General features: G+C 37.1%; 1 protein-coding gene across 1 annotated transcript in view; it reads left to right on the forward strand.

The window, feature by feature from the left end:
• RTTN (rotatin) overlaps nt 1–15,648 on the forward strand; it is a gene marked incomplete at its 5' end in the record, with an annotated part of 151,621 nt that overhangs the window by 27,983 nt on the left and 107,990 nt on the right. The window contains 9 exons of the mRNA XM_080919983.1: nt 1,112–1,224; nt 2,652–2,778; nt 4,180–4,305; nt 4,761–4,877; nt 6,779–6,918; nt 10,075–10,246; nt 11,530–11,629; nt 12,949–13,037; nt 14,642–14,759. Of these exons, the coding sequence (XP_080776109.1) occupies nt 1,112–1,224; nt 2,652–2,778; nt 4,180–4,305; nt 4,761–4,877; nt 6,779–6,918; nt 10,075–10,246; nt 11,530–11,629; nt 12,949–13,037; nt 14,642–14,759 (1,102 nt within the window). The remainder of the gene's footprint in view (nt 1–1,111; nt 1,225–2,651; nt 2,779–4,179; nt 4,306–4,760; nt 4,878–6,778; nt 6,919–10,074; nt 10,247–11,529; nt 11,630–12,948; nt 13,038–14,641; nt 14,760–15,648) is intronic.

The raw sequence follows: 15,648 nt of genomic DNA on the forward strand, positions 1-15,648 counted from the left end.
AGTTTTGGAACTAAGTGAAGACTGATTTAATCAGAATTATGAAAGCTATGTTAATGCATACTTAGAGACTCGCAGATAAAATTTTTGTTTAATCTTCTATTGCATTTACTACATGTTTTCACGAAGAACCTAATGTTTTTGTAGCTCTTAATTGTAGTCTTGAGTTATTATTCGTAAGATAGTGGGGGTATCTTTAGGGATAGTATTGAAGCAGCAATTATTACCATTTATCTCATGTAAATTTACTATTGAAATATAACATATTATACTGAAAGGCTAGTGGATCCTAGAGATGGGTCCAGAGATGACTGTGCCCTGAGTAGAGATATGTGTAGCATCTGAGAATATCAAAATGGGCCCTGAAGAGTAAGCACACAATTTTTACTCCTTTTGAAGTATCTCTGAACTGCATGTATATAATTTATTTTTATTCATTATGATTTTTTTCTTTTTATTTTTTTCATATTCCCTGTGCTGGGAATGGAAACTCAGGCCTCTTACTTGTTAGGTAAGCACTTTACTGCTGAGGCTTACTGAGTCTTCAGCCCTTCTGTTTTCTTTTCTGTTTGTTTTTATAAATTGATCAGATTTGACTTGAGCTTATGTTGTAGTCTTGGTGGGCCTTACACTTGACCCCCTGCCTCAGCCTCCTCAGTAGCTGGAATGAAGACCTGAGATCCTTGGCCTGGCCAGTTTTTTGTCACTTCTTGATGCCATTGGCTTTCAATTTCTTCTTTTACAGTTTTAAATTGCATCTTTAATTGGATTTATTATTTATTATTTTTGTGCATTATATAGTTTTTTGATTGCATGTATATATGCCCTCTTGTTTCCAGAGCTTGTCAGGATGGTAGCTAGTAAAATACACCAATCTTTTAGTCACAGAGGTCACAAGTGAGCAAAGGAAATCCAAATAAGGAACAGTCTCAGATGACATTTCACTTGGATTTCTGCCACACTTTGCTCTCTAGGTTGATATTTTTATATTGATTCATCAGTGGACTTAAATGTGAACAGGGTCTCAGAATGGTTTAATTTCCTGACTTAGTTAACTATGAGAATTTTATTATATGAATTTCATATTTTCTATTCTTTTTTTCTTTTATTGCAGGGAGAAAAGAATCTCCTAGAATTAGTGGAGCTGGCAGACCAGGCCTTGCGTAGCTTTTCCTATCATCAGCATTCACCCCTAATAAAGGAAATCATCTGCATTTGTTCAAAGATGTAATATTTCCTTCTTAAATGTGAAGTATTAATATAGAGCAGTGTTTGTGGGCACACACATATGCATGTGAAGGCATTGGATGTAAGGCATACATATACAAACTTAGGAGTAATATGCATGAGCATGGGTGTGTAAATTTAGGATGAATATAAATGAAGCTGGGGACTGGAGAGATGGCTTAGTGATTAAGAGCACTGGCTGCTTTTCTAGAGGACCCAAGTTCAATTTCCAGCACCCACATGGCAGCTCACAACTATCTATAATTCCTGTTCCAGGGAGTCTGACACCCTCATACAGACATAGGCAGTCAAAACACCAATGTACAAAAATATGAATAAATAATAAAACAATATATAAATGAAATTGACCTTACACATTTTCTATTTTAATTTAAATTGCTTTATGGGTCACCTATTAAATTGTATTAGCTCATTAATGTATAGCTGCATTAAGCTAGTTAACTGCTTTATTCCAGAGTTAATTTAACAATGTCATGCCCATAATGAAAATGACTGTTTCCTGTATTTGTGTGCATTTGTAGCCATCCTTGTCAACTACTCATGTATTAGTTATTAATAGTCAGAGGTGCTGGTTTACTCTTGTAAACCCAGTGCTCAGGCAACAGAAGCAGAAAATTCACTTGTAGTTAAAAGTTGTCAGTAAGACCCAGTCTCAAAAAACCCAAAGTTGACAAATAATTACCTAAGTTTAAGATTCCTTTTTATAAGTTTTATAAAATTACTAATTTCCTTAAGTAGAATTTTATAAAGCATTATGCATTAGTTATTTTATATTAAGATATTGGGACAGATTCCTATAATGCATTCTATAATATGACAAACATTAGCTAACTTTTGAGTTTTAGTTTTCTTTATTTTTTTACTAATATGTATGTGTTTATAATATAGGTGCACATACCATGATGTGGGAAGCCAGGAGGACAGTTTTGGGGAGTAGATTCACTCCTTCTGTAGGACCTGGGATTTGAATTCAGGTCCTCAGATTTGTGTGACCTCTATCCTCTAAGCCATTTCACTGGCTCAAGTCCAAAGATTCTTTTTAAATAATTTTATTTATATATTATTTTTGGTATGAGTTCTCACTATGTAGCATTGGCTATCCTAGAACTTCCTATGCCCAGGGTGGAACTTAGTTATATGCCTACCCCTGTTCCATGAGTGCTGGACTTGAAGGCATATGTCACTATGCCTGGCTGCAAGTGTGAGATTTTAAGGATGTTTTCTTTTTCTTTCTTTCTCTTCCTGTTCCTTTAGAGAGAATTAATTTTTTCCCCCTGAGTTCATGCCAATATAGTTAATTAAACAAAGATGCCACTCAAAGGAACTTGAGTAGGAACAGACCTTTTTGAACATGCTTTGTAATTCTTTGCTTAGTAACTTGCTTTTTTTTCTTTCCTTTTTACTAGCTGGAAATCTGCACAGGCTAGCCCATTACTCCAGGGAGAGAGCCAGAAGGTGTTTCTTCAAATGCTGTCTCACCCATTGCCACAAGTGAAGGTGGAGAGTTACCAGTGGTGCCTGGAGATTGTGAAGGTGGAGCTTTTCTGCTGTTTTTGTGTTAGCCCTAAGAACTGTATTCCATAATAGATGGTAGTCATTAGTCAGCTCTGGGAAGGCTGCACTGTCCATCTAACAACTCCTTTTAGTCTCTTTGGGTGTAACAAGTGTTTGTGTTCTGACGGTCTTACTTCTGATCTCTTTTCACATCAGTTTAAGAATACTGCATTGCTACAGACATCTCAGCTACTCTTGCTGTTGGTGCATCTTTCCATCCATGTTTTAGAATATATGTTTACTGAATATGCATGTCTTTAAAAATAAAACACATTATTATTTGTTTTGTGTGCCTAAAGTGTAGTTTCATACTATTCATATTTTTGCCAAGTGTTTAGTTTACCTGAAGGACATGGGATCTACTTAGATAATTCATCTTTACTGTTATAACTTGGAATTTACTGCCTTTTGCTTAATGATGACTTTAGGTTGAATCTCCTTTTTACTGAACCAAGGTTTTCAATTCTTAGTGTTGGGATTTTTAATCCATGGTGCTCAGATGGCACAATGACCATCTGAGATGATTTTTAAAGCTGTGATTCAGGTAGCATCATTTAGTAGATGGATATAGAAGGCTTGTAGGAAGAATTATTACATTTATGGATAAATATTGTGTGTATCTTAAGGAAGTAACAGCTATTTTTAAACATTAAGACTGAAGCCTTAAATTTCAAGAGTTGAGAACAATTTTTTGTGGCATTAAGTTAATAGTTAAAAAATAATTTATATGTATATAAGCATGTGAGATCACTTGTATGGATTTTGACCTGTGAATTGTAGCTAGTTTCAAGAAGAGAGTAACTTGCAGTATGAAAGAGATTGAGTTTAGGCTTGTGACCCCACTGTTCCTAGTGTTTCTACCTATTGTTTTTACAATTCCCGATCACTTCTCTCTCACATGAATAGGTTCTAGGAAAACATTTTCTGGTGTAATTCAGGAAGGATTTACTCTTTCTTTGTTTTGTATGCTTCATCACACATTCTCAACACACACATACTCTCTCTCCTTCCTTTCTTCCTTCCTTCTTCCTCCTTCCCTCCCTTCCTCCTTCTCTTCTTTCCTCTTTTTTTTTTAATTGAATTTTTTTTTTCCTTAAGCCTCAGTAAATCAAGTCACAAATCAATCAAATCAAACACCTTAGGTTAAAGATTCAGCGTTTTGTTGTGTTTTTTTTTTTTTTTTAATTTCTGAAGACTTTGCTTATTGAACAGTTAGGTGTATCCCATATAGACTTGAACAGCTAGGTTGAAATATCTTACTAGCTAAAAAAATACTTTTAATGATGTCAAAACTAACAGTGGAAACAAATTATAAGCATAAGAAAGAGGATTCTTAGAAATACCACTCACTAATTTCAAAATATTTGTGTTATTTTACAGGAATGTTTAGGTGTCCATAATGTCACTAAACCTGTGTCTTCACTTTGTAGTGGAATTCATTTTCTGCTTCATCCAAAAGTCCTTTATGAAATCTCTGCATTTGGTATTCAAGAATCCAAAAATGAGGTATTATATGCTAAAAAAATATGGGCAAAAGATTATTCTACTAAGTCAAAGAAATGCTCTAATAAAATTGAACAACTTGATGAGAAGCTACAAGGAGATGTGTATTTAGTGTATTAATTCAGTTCTGATATTATTTATATGAAAAGATATTAAAGAAAACAGGCGAATCAAAATGCAGATGCACATGATCTCATAGGATCAGATCAACATTTTATTTATGATTATCCTTTAGATATAGGGAACTACAGAATAGTTATTTCAGATTTATTGATAAGGGTAAAGTAGTAGAAACTAGTAAGGGAGCAAACTCACTAATACTGGAATATAGCTGATATCTGGAGAGAGGAACACTTTAAGAAAGAGAAGTTGATTCTGCATCGTTTCAGATTTATAACTACAGGTCTGTAGAGGACCTAGTGGGACATCTCATAGCATGGTTGTCTCTCGTTGAGCAGGTGAACGCTGCTGCCAAGGCCATTCTGCTGCATCTGCTTCAGGGACGATTGATGATGACAGCTCCGACCTGGGACAAGTTTATCGAATCTCTCTGTCCTGTCATTCCAGTGCTGCAGGTATTCTGTGCAGTTCACTTTATGATACCACTTATCTGTGGCTGGTTGTCAGTGACTTAAAAGAATGCCAACAGCAGAACTGTCATTGTGAGAAAAAACGAAGTAGAGCTGTGAAGGCACTGGGAATAAGTGAGCAGGAAGTGCGTGGGTGTCTTGTTCCTGGCAGAAGGCTAAACAGGGATTGCGAATTTGAATTGCGAATTTTACATACCTGGGTGGGAGGTCAGAATGTATTGACTGTGTAGTATAGAGCTCAGTCTTTTATAAAGGCTTGAGGCAAAGTCTGTTAAACAGAAATTGCATAATTAACTTGCCTCATGAATTCCATTTGTTCATGTATTTAAGTAGAGTAGTACTTTGATTAATGAGCTTATAGGCACAAGGCTTTCTTAAGCAGTCCTTTTTGACATTGAAAGAATGAGGAAAGTTTAGGTTCCTATCTCCCTTGGATGGAAGAGTAGAGAGCTAGGACCCACAAACTTAATTATTTATGTGTATATGTGTGTTTGTATGAGTGTATGCCATGTATAGTGTGGGTCCGCATGGAGACTAGAAAGAGGTGCTGGATCTCCTGGAATGAGAGTGATACTGATGAGCTGCCTGCTCTGGGTGCTGGGAACTGAACTTCTGTAAGAAGTATTCATTACAGCTGAACCATATCTCTAGTCCCAGGCTTATTTTGGTTTGTTTGGTTCTAAGTACATAATTACCTTTATCTTTAGAAACTGAACAACTGCCAAATTAGTATAAAATATATTGTTTCCATGGACAAAAGTTCACAATAAAAAATGTAATTTTTTTGTATTTATTAAATACTATCCTATTTAAGTGTCCTGCTGTGTGATAAGACTGTCTGCTCTGAAAAATTTCATTGTGGTTCTTAAGAGTTTAGGTGATTTGCCCAAAACGGAAAAAATCTGCAGCTGAGCCACTTTAAAGAAAGGATCAGAACATAGGGAAAGCTCTTGTCTAGTGCCATGAAGAAAAGAGACTTTTATTTATCTTTCCTTTCCACATTTTTCTTTCCAGTTCTATTTTGTTGCTATAACAAGCATCATGACCAAACACAACTTAAGGGAGAGAAAGGTTTTTGGCTTACATTTCCATGTCCCAGCCCAACATCAAGGAAGTCAGGGCAGGAACTCAAGCAGAAACCATGTAGAACTGCTGCTGTGTGGCTCAGTCTCATGCTCAGCTGTCTAGGACCAGGTGCTCCTGAATCAATTGTCTTAATATTCAAGACAATCCCATGGACATACCCACAGGCAATGTGGTCTATGTGGTCCTTTGATTCAGGCTTTTTTCTCTGATGACTCTAGGTTGTGTCAAGTTTATAGTTAAAGCTTTTAGGACATCTAAGAATGAGCTTCAGAAACATTCTCTCTTCTCACTTTTATATTATCTACATTGCATTGTGTTACTTGATGTAAAAAATTACTTAGAGGAATATAGCTGTAATTCACTGGAGACAGACTCTCACTTCCTATGCACAATGGTTATGTGTTTCCAATGGACAGGTAAGTTTTAGTACTTGATGCTCACTGGTGCAGTTTTCCACATGGAGTTCCCTTAACACCCCTGCTTTTTTCTGTTTGGAGAGGGCTAAAGATCTGTTAAGTATCTTAGGTATGAAGGTGCTACTGTTCAGATGTTGGAAAACAAACATATCAGCATATTTTTCTTAAAATGTACTGTAAAATTTTATTTTACTTTACTTTTAATTTAGTTTTATTTCAGCTCTAATCTCATGTAGGCTATTTTCAAAGGAGGCTTTGTTTTTCATTTGACTTGAAAGGAATTAATGCATTGTATGACATGCCTGTATAATTACTATTATTTTTAACTTGAAAACTTAATATGAATAAAACTGAATGATAATTTCTCTTAAAAACAACTCTTAGGGCTATGCTGATACAGAAGATCCTTTAGGCAACTGCATTCTCCTTCTAAGCAAAGTGAGTTCTGAAACAGGAGAAGGCATTCTCCCCTGCACTACCCGACTGAAGTCTGTACTTCGACTTTTGCTAGTGAAAAAACCTTCGTGAGTACAATGTAACCTTTTGAATAGCAAAGATTAATGGAGACACCCTAGGAGAATGTAGTAATTATACGAATCTGAAACAGAACTAAAGAATGGAAGGACGGTGGCTCCCTGTCCTTAGCCTGGAGAACCAGTCCATGTGTGAAAGTGAGCAGTGCAAAGTCCTTGGCTGCTTTCCTGAGGTGCTTTAATCTCATTTGGTTCGTGCCGTTACTTATGAAAGGTAAAGGGAGCCCTCTCTTTGACCATCATTGGTCTAGGTAGCATCTTTCCTTTTTTTCTTTTTAACATGTTATTCAGCCGAATATTAGTCTTCTCTGTTCCTTTATGTAGTTAACAGCATTGAGAAGAGGAAGAAGTTTAAAGTCAAGTAGTGATGAAGAATATTCAAAAATACAAGAAGAACAGTCCTTTTGATTTAACTAATTTATTTTAGAATTTTTATATATTTTTATTTCATATGTATGGGTGTTTTGCCTGCACATATTTTTTATGTACCACATCTGTGCCTGGTGTTTGTCTGTCAGATCCCTTGGTACTGAAGTTAGGGTGGTTGTGAGTCACCATGTGGATTCTAGCAAGTGAATACCAGTTCTCTGTAAGAACAGCAGTTGCTCTTACCTGCTGCGCCATTTCTAGCCTGAGCAATATTTCAAAAAATATTTTATTTATTTTTTTAATGATGGGTATATACGTGTATGTATCAGCTTGTTGGTGCCCATGGCGTCCAGAGAGAGGTATTGGGTCCCTTTAGAGCTGGAGTTAAGAACAGTTGTGAGCATCCTGGCTTGAGTGCTGGAATCAAAGCATGTCTTATGGAACTCTTAATATGTCCCAAGTGTTCTTAACCTGTTTGTCTAGTCAGAGATGTTTTCTTGAGAATAGATAATTTTGTTTTCCCCAGATGGTAAAGAAGTATGTGGAGATGAAGCACTGAGTGAATGAACGGAATTCTCCTCAGGAGAATTCTACAAGCCTGCCATGGTCCCTGGGAAGCACTAGTATTTATTGTTTTAGAACTGTACTCCTTTTCTCTTTACCAGCACCTGCATTTGAAGAGGCAACATACTTTTGTTATGTTGTGTAGTTGTTATTCTTTTAGGTAGATTGTATTAGTTATATTTGTTCATGCTCTGACAGAATAACTAACGAAAGCAATTGTTTTGCCTCATAGCTATATGTTACCGTCTCAGTGTTTTATAGTGGGGGAGGTATGTATGACATAAGGGGCTTTCAGCAGTCGACCATAAGTAGTCAGCAAGCATAGAGGAGTGCTGGTGCTTAGCTCAATTTCTTTTTATTCCATCCAGATCCATAGCTCATGGGATGGTACCATACACAGTTATGTTGGGGGCTTTCCAACGTTAGTAAAACCTTTTTTGAACATACCTTCATAAACATGCCAGAGATGTTTCTGTGGTGATTCTAAATCTAGGCAAATTGACGGTGAAGATAAGGAAACATCATAGGGCCCAAAAATCTCTAGTAAGCAAAGACTCAACAGGATCCATGAACAAGGTCTGAACTCTCTTTGAGTAAGTGTAAAGAACTTAGCATAGTTTAACTTAGTCATTTTCTTAATTGGACTAATTTTATATTATACCATCTATAAACTTAGTGAAGTTGGGAACCTTGTCTACTGACTTACTTTATATAATTACAGAGTATATAAGTATAGCTAAGAAAGTAGATAAATATTAGGATAATTGGATTCTGTAGGCCAATACTAAACCTAAAAACATGGCAAGTTTATATACTAGAAAGGAGGATACACAAAAACATGGTTTATTTTTCTCATCTCTGGTTTTATGGTGGACTTTGAATTGCTCCCTAAATCTCATCATCTGCATAGATTATCATTGCCCATTGCCTTAGAAGAGAGGAACAATCAACAGCATTAGATAAATGTGTAGCCTTACTTTATTTCCTATTTAAAAAAAAATCTCTTCTGTCTTAGTTACTTTTCTATCAGCCACGACTGACACTACATATGAAAGCATTTTTTTAATTGGATATTTTATTTATTTACATTTCAAATGTTATCCCCTTTTCTGGTTTCCCTTCTGAAACCCTCTATCTTTCAGAAGCAAAAAAACACCTTTGCTTCTGTGAGGGTGCTCTCCCACCCACCCACTTATTCCCACTTCCCTGCCCGGGCATTTCCTTACACTGGAACATCAAACCTTCCTTGGACCAAGGGCCTCTCCTTCCATTGATGTCCAACAAGGCCATCCTCTGCTACATATGCGGTTGGAGCCATGGATTTCTCCATACATACTCTTTGGTTGGTGAATTAGTGCCTGGTTGGTTGATCTTGTTATTTTTTTGGACTCATGATTCCAGATGTTAGAGACCATGGTGATTTTGATGTCAAGTTTGGCAGTAGACAGGCAGTTGTGGTCCTAAAGAAGCAGATAAGAGCTTACATGTGATCCATAAATACAAGTCAGGGTGGGGTGAGGGGACTATGTCACTCCCTGTGACAGGACTCTAACAAGACCACATGTCCTAATCTTTCCCAAATAGTTCTACCTGCTATAGACCAAGTATTCATCAGTCTTTGGAGGCCATTCTCACTTAAACCACAAGATTCTCCTCACTGATCCCTATAATGCTTTGTAACCATATAAAAATGCATCTAGTTTAACTTCAAACATCCCCAGACATTTCCACAAAACGTAAACAATCCATGCATTCAAATATATGGGCCTATAGGAACCATTCTTCCAACCACCACATTTGCATCTTTATTTTAAGGCTGGCTTTATCACTATGATGCTGGGACTAATCTCAAACTCCTATGTTTAAGAGATCCTTTTGTTACATCCTAGGGCAGTCAGGGCCACAGATCTAACATGGAGATTAACCTCCTGAAGTTGATTGTTTTTTTAGTCTCTGTGAGTCTACCCAAGCAAGTGATTTTATTAATTACTCTGAGTTTCTGATGTTATTTCATAAAACAATATTGACTGTATATGAAGATAAGTCAATATGAAAGATTTTCTTTGTAGAAATAGGAAAATATTAGTAATGGCAGTATACACACACATACATATGGGTAATTATACTTTATTATGATAATTATGTATAATTCTAAGCCTGCTTATAGATATTTACATAGTATAAGATATTGACTTAAATACCTTCTGTTTTTAGGGTTCGTTCGCTAGCATTAAAACTTTTAGCATTTCATCTTACCAGTGAAGAAGGAGCTGATAAAAAGCGCCCATTCATAGATGCTAGAGTTCTCTCCAGAGTTACTAATCTGTTTATTGTGAAAAAACCTATTGACCTTAAATTGGATGACAGAAGAGAGCTAGTTATTAAGGTAATTTTAACTTTAAGTTTATTACTATGTGGTAATTTGACACATTTATATAGCATGTATTTCATGCGATGTTTTGAAGGGAGATGGCTAATCTGGGGCCCATTTCCATGCAGTCTGTATTGATCTGGCTTCTGGATGTGTTTGTTTACTGGGCAGGTATCACTTGGGTGCCATCCAGGGATTATACCTCCTTTAACTGAGTGTATGTGCTGGACATACAAGTTATTCATGGAATGTCTGAAATGCACTACAATTGAATACAGTGAGCAGTTTTGTGATGAATTATAATTTATTTTACTAATAAAATACATAAAAATGTATATATACTTATGACTATAATGCCCAGTTGAAGGCAGAAGAGGGCATTAGATTTCTTGGAGCTGGATTTACAGATGTTTGTAAGCTACTTGATATGGATGCTGAAGTTGGGACTCAGGTCCTTTGGAAGAGAAGCATATGCTCTTAATCTCTGAATTATTTCTCCAGCCCTGTTTTTTATTTTTTATGTTAATTTCTTAAAATAAATAAGATTTATCTGTGTGTTTGTGTTAGAGAGGAAAGGGCTTATTTCATTTTATAAATTAGTAGTACATCATCAGGGGAAGCCGAGTCAGGAACCTAAAGCAGAAATCATGGATAGAGAATGGTTTCTAGTTGGCTCCTAGAGTCAAATTCAGATACTTTTTAAAAAATACAGTTCTGGCTCACCTTCCTTGGGATATACCACTTACAGTGGCCTGGGCCCTCAAGCATCAATTAACATTTAAGAAAATACATTGCAGATGTGCCTAGACTATTCTGATGGAGGCAGTTCCTCAAATGAAGTTTCCTCTTCTTAGGTGTGTCAAGGTGACAGCTGAGATTAACTGTCACTGAATAGAATTTAGCAGAGGGTGCAAGAAAAAAAATAATTTTGGTTTTATTCTGTTTATATTGCTGCCTTTGCTATCTCAGACTCTGGCTTTGAAGTAAGCCAGTCTCTGGCTGTTAAAGCTACTGGACTTGTGTCTAGTGGCAGAGATGGTTAAAGTGAACTATGGAGTTTGCAGCTGGTGGTTTGTAAAAATGTCCTATGACATTTAGCAATAATGTTCATTAAAAAGAGAAACCAATTTGAACATCATAATTGTTTCTTTTTAAATTGTCCTATTAAGTAACACATCATTGTTGCAAATTTACATGTAAATGTTTAAGTTGACTGCTAGCTTTTGTTTTTATGGAATGAACTGTAAAATTTTATTGGACTTAGAAACAGGTAAAAATGTATATTTTTTGATTTTCAGTTGGAGACTGTTAAAAAGGTGTATGAAATCTTCACCTCAGATGATGTTGATCTTGTTTTAAGAAAGTCAGCTGCAGAGCAACTAGCCGTGATAATGCAAGGTAATAAAGGTTTTGTTTTGACAGTGATTGTTGCTGATCTAGAGTTTGAGATTGCTGTGTTATCAGATGGCTGTTATCAGATGGCTGTTCATAGGCCAGCTTTAGCCTTTGATTAATGATTAATATGTGAGGGCTTAGCCCACTGTAGGGAGTGCCATCTCTTGACTGATGGCCCTGGATTCTATGAGAGAGCAGACTGAGCAAGCTATAAAGAGCAATTGAGAAAGCAGTATACCCCTCAGTAGCTTTTGCATCAGCTCTTGCCTCAAGTTTCCTATCCTGTTTGAGTTCCTGTCCTGGCTTCCTTCAGTGGTGAACTACAGTGTAGAAGTATAAGCCAAATAAAGCTTTTCCTTCCCAGCATGCTTTTGTTCTTGATGTTTTATCACAGCAATAGTAACACTAAACTGTTTCATGTCACCCTGTTCAGTGTTCTGTCTGTGTTTTTAATAAAAGTAATATAGACTGCAGAAAATACATGGAAATTGAGCCGCACTTCTGCTACTTATGCAAGGGACCCAGTCCAGCCTGTGTGTGCTCTTTGGTTGTTGGCTCAGTCTTTGAGACCTCTCAGAGGTATAGATTACTTGACTCTGTTGGTCTTTCTATAGACCATCCCCTTCAGGTCCTTCAATACTTCCTCCAACAGGAGGTTCCCAACCTCCATCTAATGTTTGGTTGTGGGTATTTGCATCTCCTGTCTGCAATCATGATAGTATCATTAATAATGTTAGGGATTAGTGCTTGCCTATGAAATGGGTCTCAAATTGGGCCAGTTAATGGTTGGCCATTCCTTCAGTCTCTGCTCCTTCTTTGTCTCTGATTTCTTTTAGATGGGATAAACTTTGGGTCTAAAGTTTTGTGGGTGGGTCAGTGTCCTTATCCCCTCACTTGACTAATTTCACCCACATTGACTCCTGGGAGCCTCCCTCATTTCAGGTCTTTGGGACATCCTAAAGATTTTTCTAGGCCCCCACCCCTAGCAGCTGAAGATTTCCATTCATTTTCCTGGCCTTCTGGTTCTCTCTGCACACATGATCCTGCTCCCACAACCCCATTCCTCTTTCTCTCCTCTTTCCCATGACTTCCCTCTCTCTCTCTGCCTCCTTCATCAAGGGAATAGATTCCAGATATGTTTGTAGCTTACGTGTTTTCACAGTGTACAGATTCATAAAAATACTTTGTCTTCTAATTTCAGCCTTAGGTATATCCTATTTTTAGCAGCTAGAAATTTGTATGCATAACTGTCTTATATATTTCAAAATGTGTTTAAAGCAACAAAAGACCTTATTTAACTTTTAATACTGTTTTGCCTGTAGATATTAAAATGCATACAGTGGTGAAAAAGTTATGCTTAATTGAGAAGATTATTGGATATTTAAATGAATTCGTGGGTCAAGATGGCAAGGTAAGAAAATAAAGTTTGGACATTAATTATAGGTTTACTTATTTTGTAAAGAGGTTATTTCTCTATGCCTCTGTGGGTATGCATGTGCATGTGTGTGTTTGTGTATGTGTGTGTTATATTATGTATGCATATATGCACACAGGTGTACTTAGTTGTGCATGGATGTGTGGAGGCTAGAAAGTGAAGTTGGATATCTTCTTTCCCTCTCCATATTATTTTTGAGATAGGGTTTTTCACTCAACTTGTAATTAACTCAGGGTTTTTGTTGGGCTAGCTGGTTAGGAGACCCTACAATTCATCTGTCTTCACCCACCAAGTTCTGGTTTACTACACTGAGATTGTCCGTGGATGCTAGGGATCATATCCAGGTCCTTCTGCTTGCAAAGCAAGTAATTTCCCCACTGTGCCATGTCTCCAGCCCAATAGGTTGATTTAATTTATTTGGAACTGAATTTAGAGACAATACTTGGATTTTTAGTCTCAAAAGGGATATTCACTCATCTCTCTCTCTCTTTTTAAAAAAACTTCTAAATAGGGGTTGTAAAGGAGAACTAAGCTTCGTTTTTTATAAAGAGATGTGTATTCAATGTTGCTTTTGTTTTTAAGTAATTTTTAAAAATTAAAATAATCATTAATTTATGGATGTAAGGGTTTCCTGAATGTATCCCTTTGCGTCATGTCCCTGCCTGGTGCCTATGAAGGGCAGAAGAGGGCATTAGATTCCCTAGAAGTGGAGTTATACACAATGGAGAGCCACCCTGTGCTGCTTGGAATTGAACTTGGGTTCTCTGCAAGAAGAACAACGGAGCCATTTCTCCAGCCCAATGTTTAAAGTAACTCAATGTAGGCTTTCCTGAAGCTGTTTGTATTTTAATGTTAATTCCACTTCCCCAAGAAGGGCTGCCTAGTTATGTGACTCCAACTGAACCTTCCCATTTTATTTAGTAAAATAAAGGAAAGCCAGTGACTGCTTGCTCAAGGGAGGTGGAGAGGGCTGAGAGGTCTGAGGAGGTCAGAGGAAGGAGGGTGGAGGTCGTGGCAACATGGAGTTTTCCAAGGACCAGCTAGACCCAGGTGAGATTGATTGGCATTAAAAAGCTATAAACATCAAGGATTTTATAGGTCTAATATCTCACATAGAAAGGCAGTTTGTATATTTGTCTATTTGATGCAGTCTTGTTGTGTTGAGGTTTTGTGGATTGAGAGTTGAATATATAAACCTGAATGAAAAGCTGTCCAGCTGTAGAGTTGTATTTATGTGGGATTTTGGGGTAGAGAAACACCTTGGGACAGAGGCAGAAAACAGGTGGTGGAAAATCACCAGGGAAAGGAGTTACTCGGACAAGTTGGGCCGTGGTGGCTTGGACCAGACTCCAGAGGTGCCAATGGCTCTGTATCAGGGTCGGGCCTGAGGAATGAGACCTCAGGGTCGGAAAAGAGATAAACCTTTTTTATTTTTTTAATATTTACTACCTCAACTCAATATAGTTTTAAAAATGTAATATTTAACATCTTTTCATTTTAGCTTCATATAATTTAATGAGAAAACAGTTAAACTTAGAGTAAGATAATGTGGTATATTTTAACTAATTTTCTGCTGGCAGGTTATAGAATGCTTGATTCAGCCATGCCTCACACTCCTGAGGAAGGTTTTGTATGTTGACCCGGTCATCCGTGCTTCCTTGTCACAGCAGGCCTCTCTCTTGACCCTGTTACTCAGAGGTGAGTAAATAGTTCCTGAAGGGCTCCACCTGTAGCTTTATGTGCTCATCCTCTGACTGGATGTCAAAGTTACTTCCCATTGTAGTAAGAGAACAGCTCCTTACTGTTTGTTAAACTGAAAAAGTAATCTTGAAGAGCATTTAAAGTGTGTGTGGAAATACCCATTCTACTGCGGCAGCTGAGAAGTGCGGAGTGAGCTTGGATTGGTCTCTGCACCTGCTTGTTAATATGGACTTTACTACTTACACGGCAAACATTGTCGGTGAAGAGCAAAGCCAGCCGCCTTTTCTTCCTTTCCCTTAGTATCTGTATATGTTCCTACCTCTGTTTTCACTTGTACCTCTGTTTGGCTTTTGTGTATGTGATCAGACTGGGATTGAGACTGGAGACCTAACTCTAACATGCTGAGTGACTTACTCTGAGCATCTTTTTATGTATGTAATTTTAAGAAACATTTTAAAAATGTGGTTTTTAAAAAATAAATTCAGCTTTGATTGGATGTTAATGATATTTTTGTAGAAAAATATGGGTTTATTTTATTTCTTCTTATAGTTTGCTTTTAATATAGACTTGGGTATTTCTGTATGAGGCAGGCTTCTCTAGAGGAGCGGAACATAGAATTATGTGTCATGCCAAAGGATCTGAAGGCAGACAGACGGAGGGCCCGAGTCCTTAGGTTCTGTCTGTTGCTGTCTGACATCCAGCTCTAGTCAGGTTCCCCTCCAAGGCTGACCAGCACAGTGTCCTAAAAGCACTGCATTTCCTGCAGCTTCACCTCACTGCTTTTCATTATTCTGAAGAGGCGTTTTGGTCAAATATCTCTTTATTTTGTAACCTGTTTGGCATTGGTAAGATAACTGAGATTTATATTAGAATAAATAGTATTATA

The sequence above is a fragment of the Micromys minutus genome, assembly GCF_963924665.1.
Source record: "Micromys minutus genome assembly, chromosome: 8".
Classification (NCBI taxonomy): domain Eukaryota; kingdom Metazoa; phylum Chordata; class Mammalia; order Rodentia; family Muridae; genus Micromys; species Micromys minutus.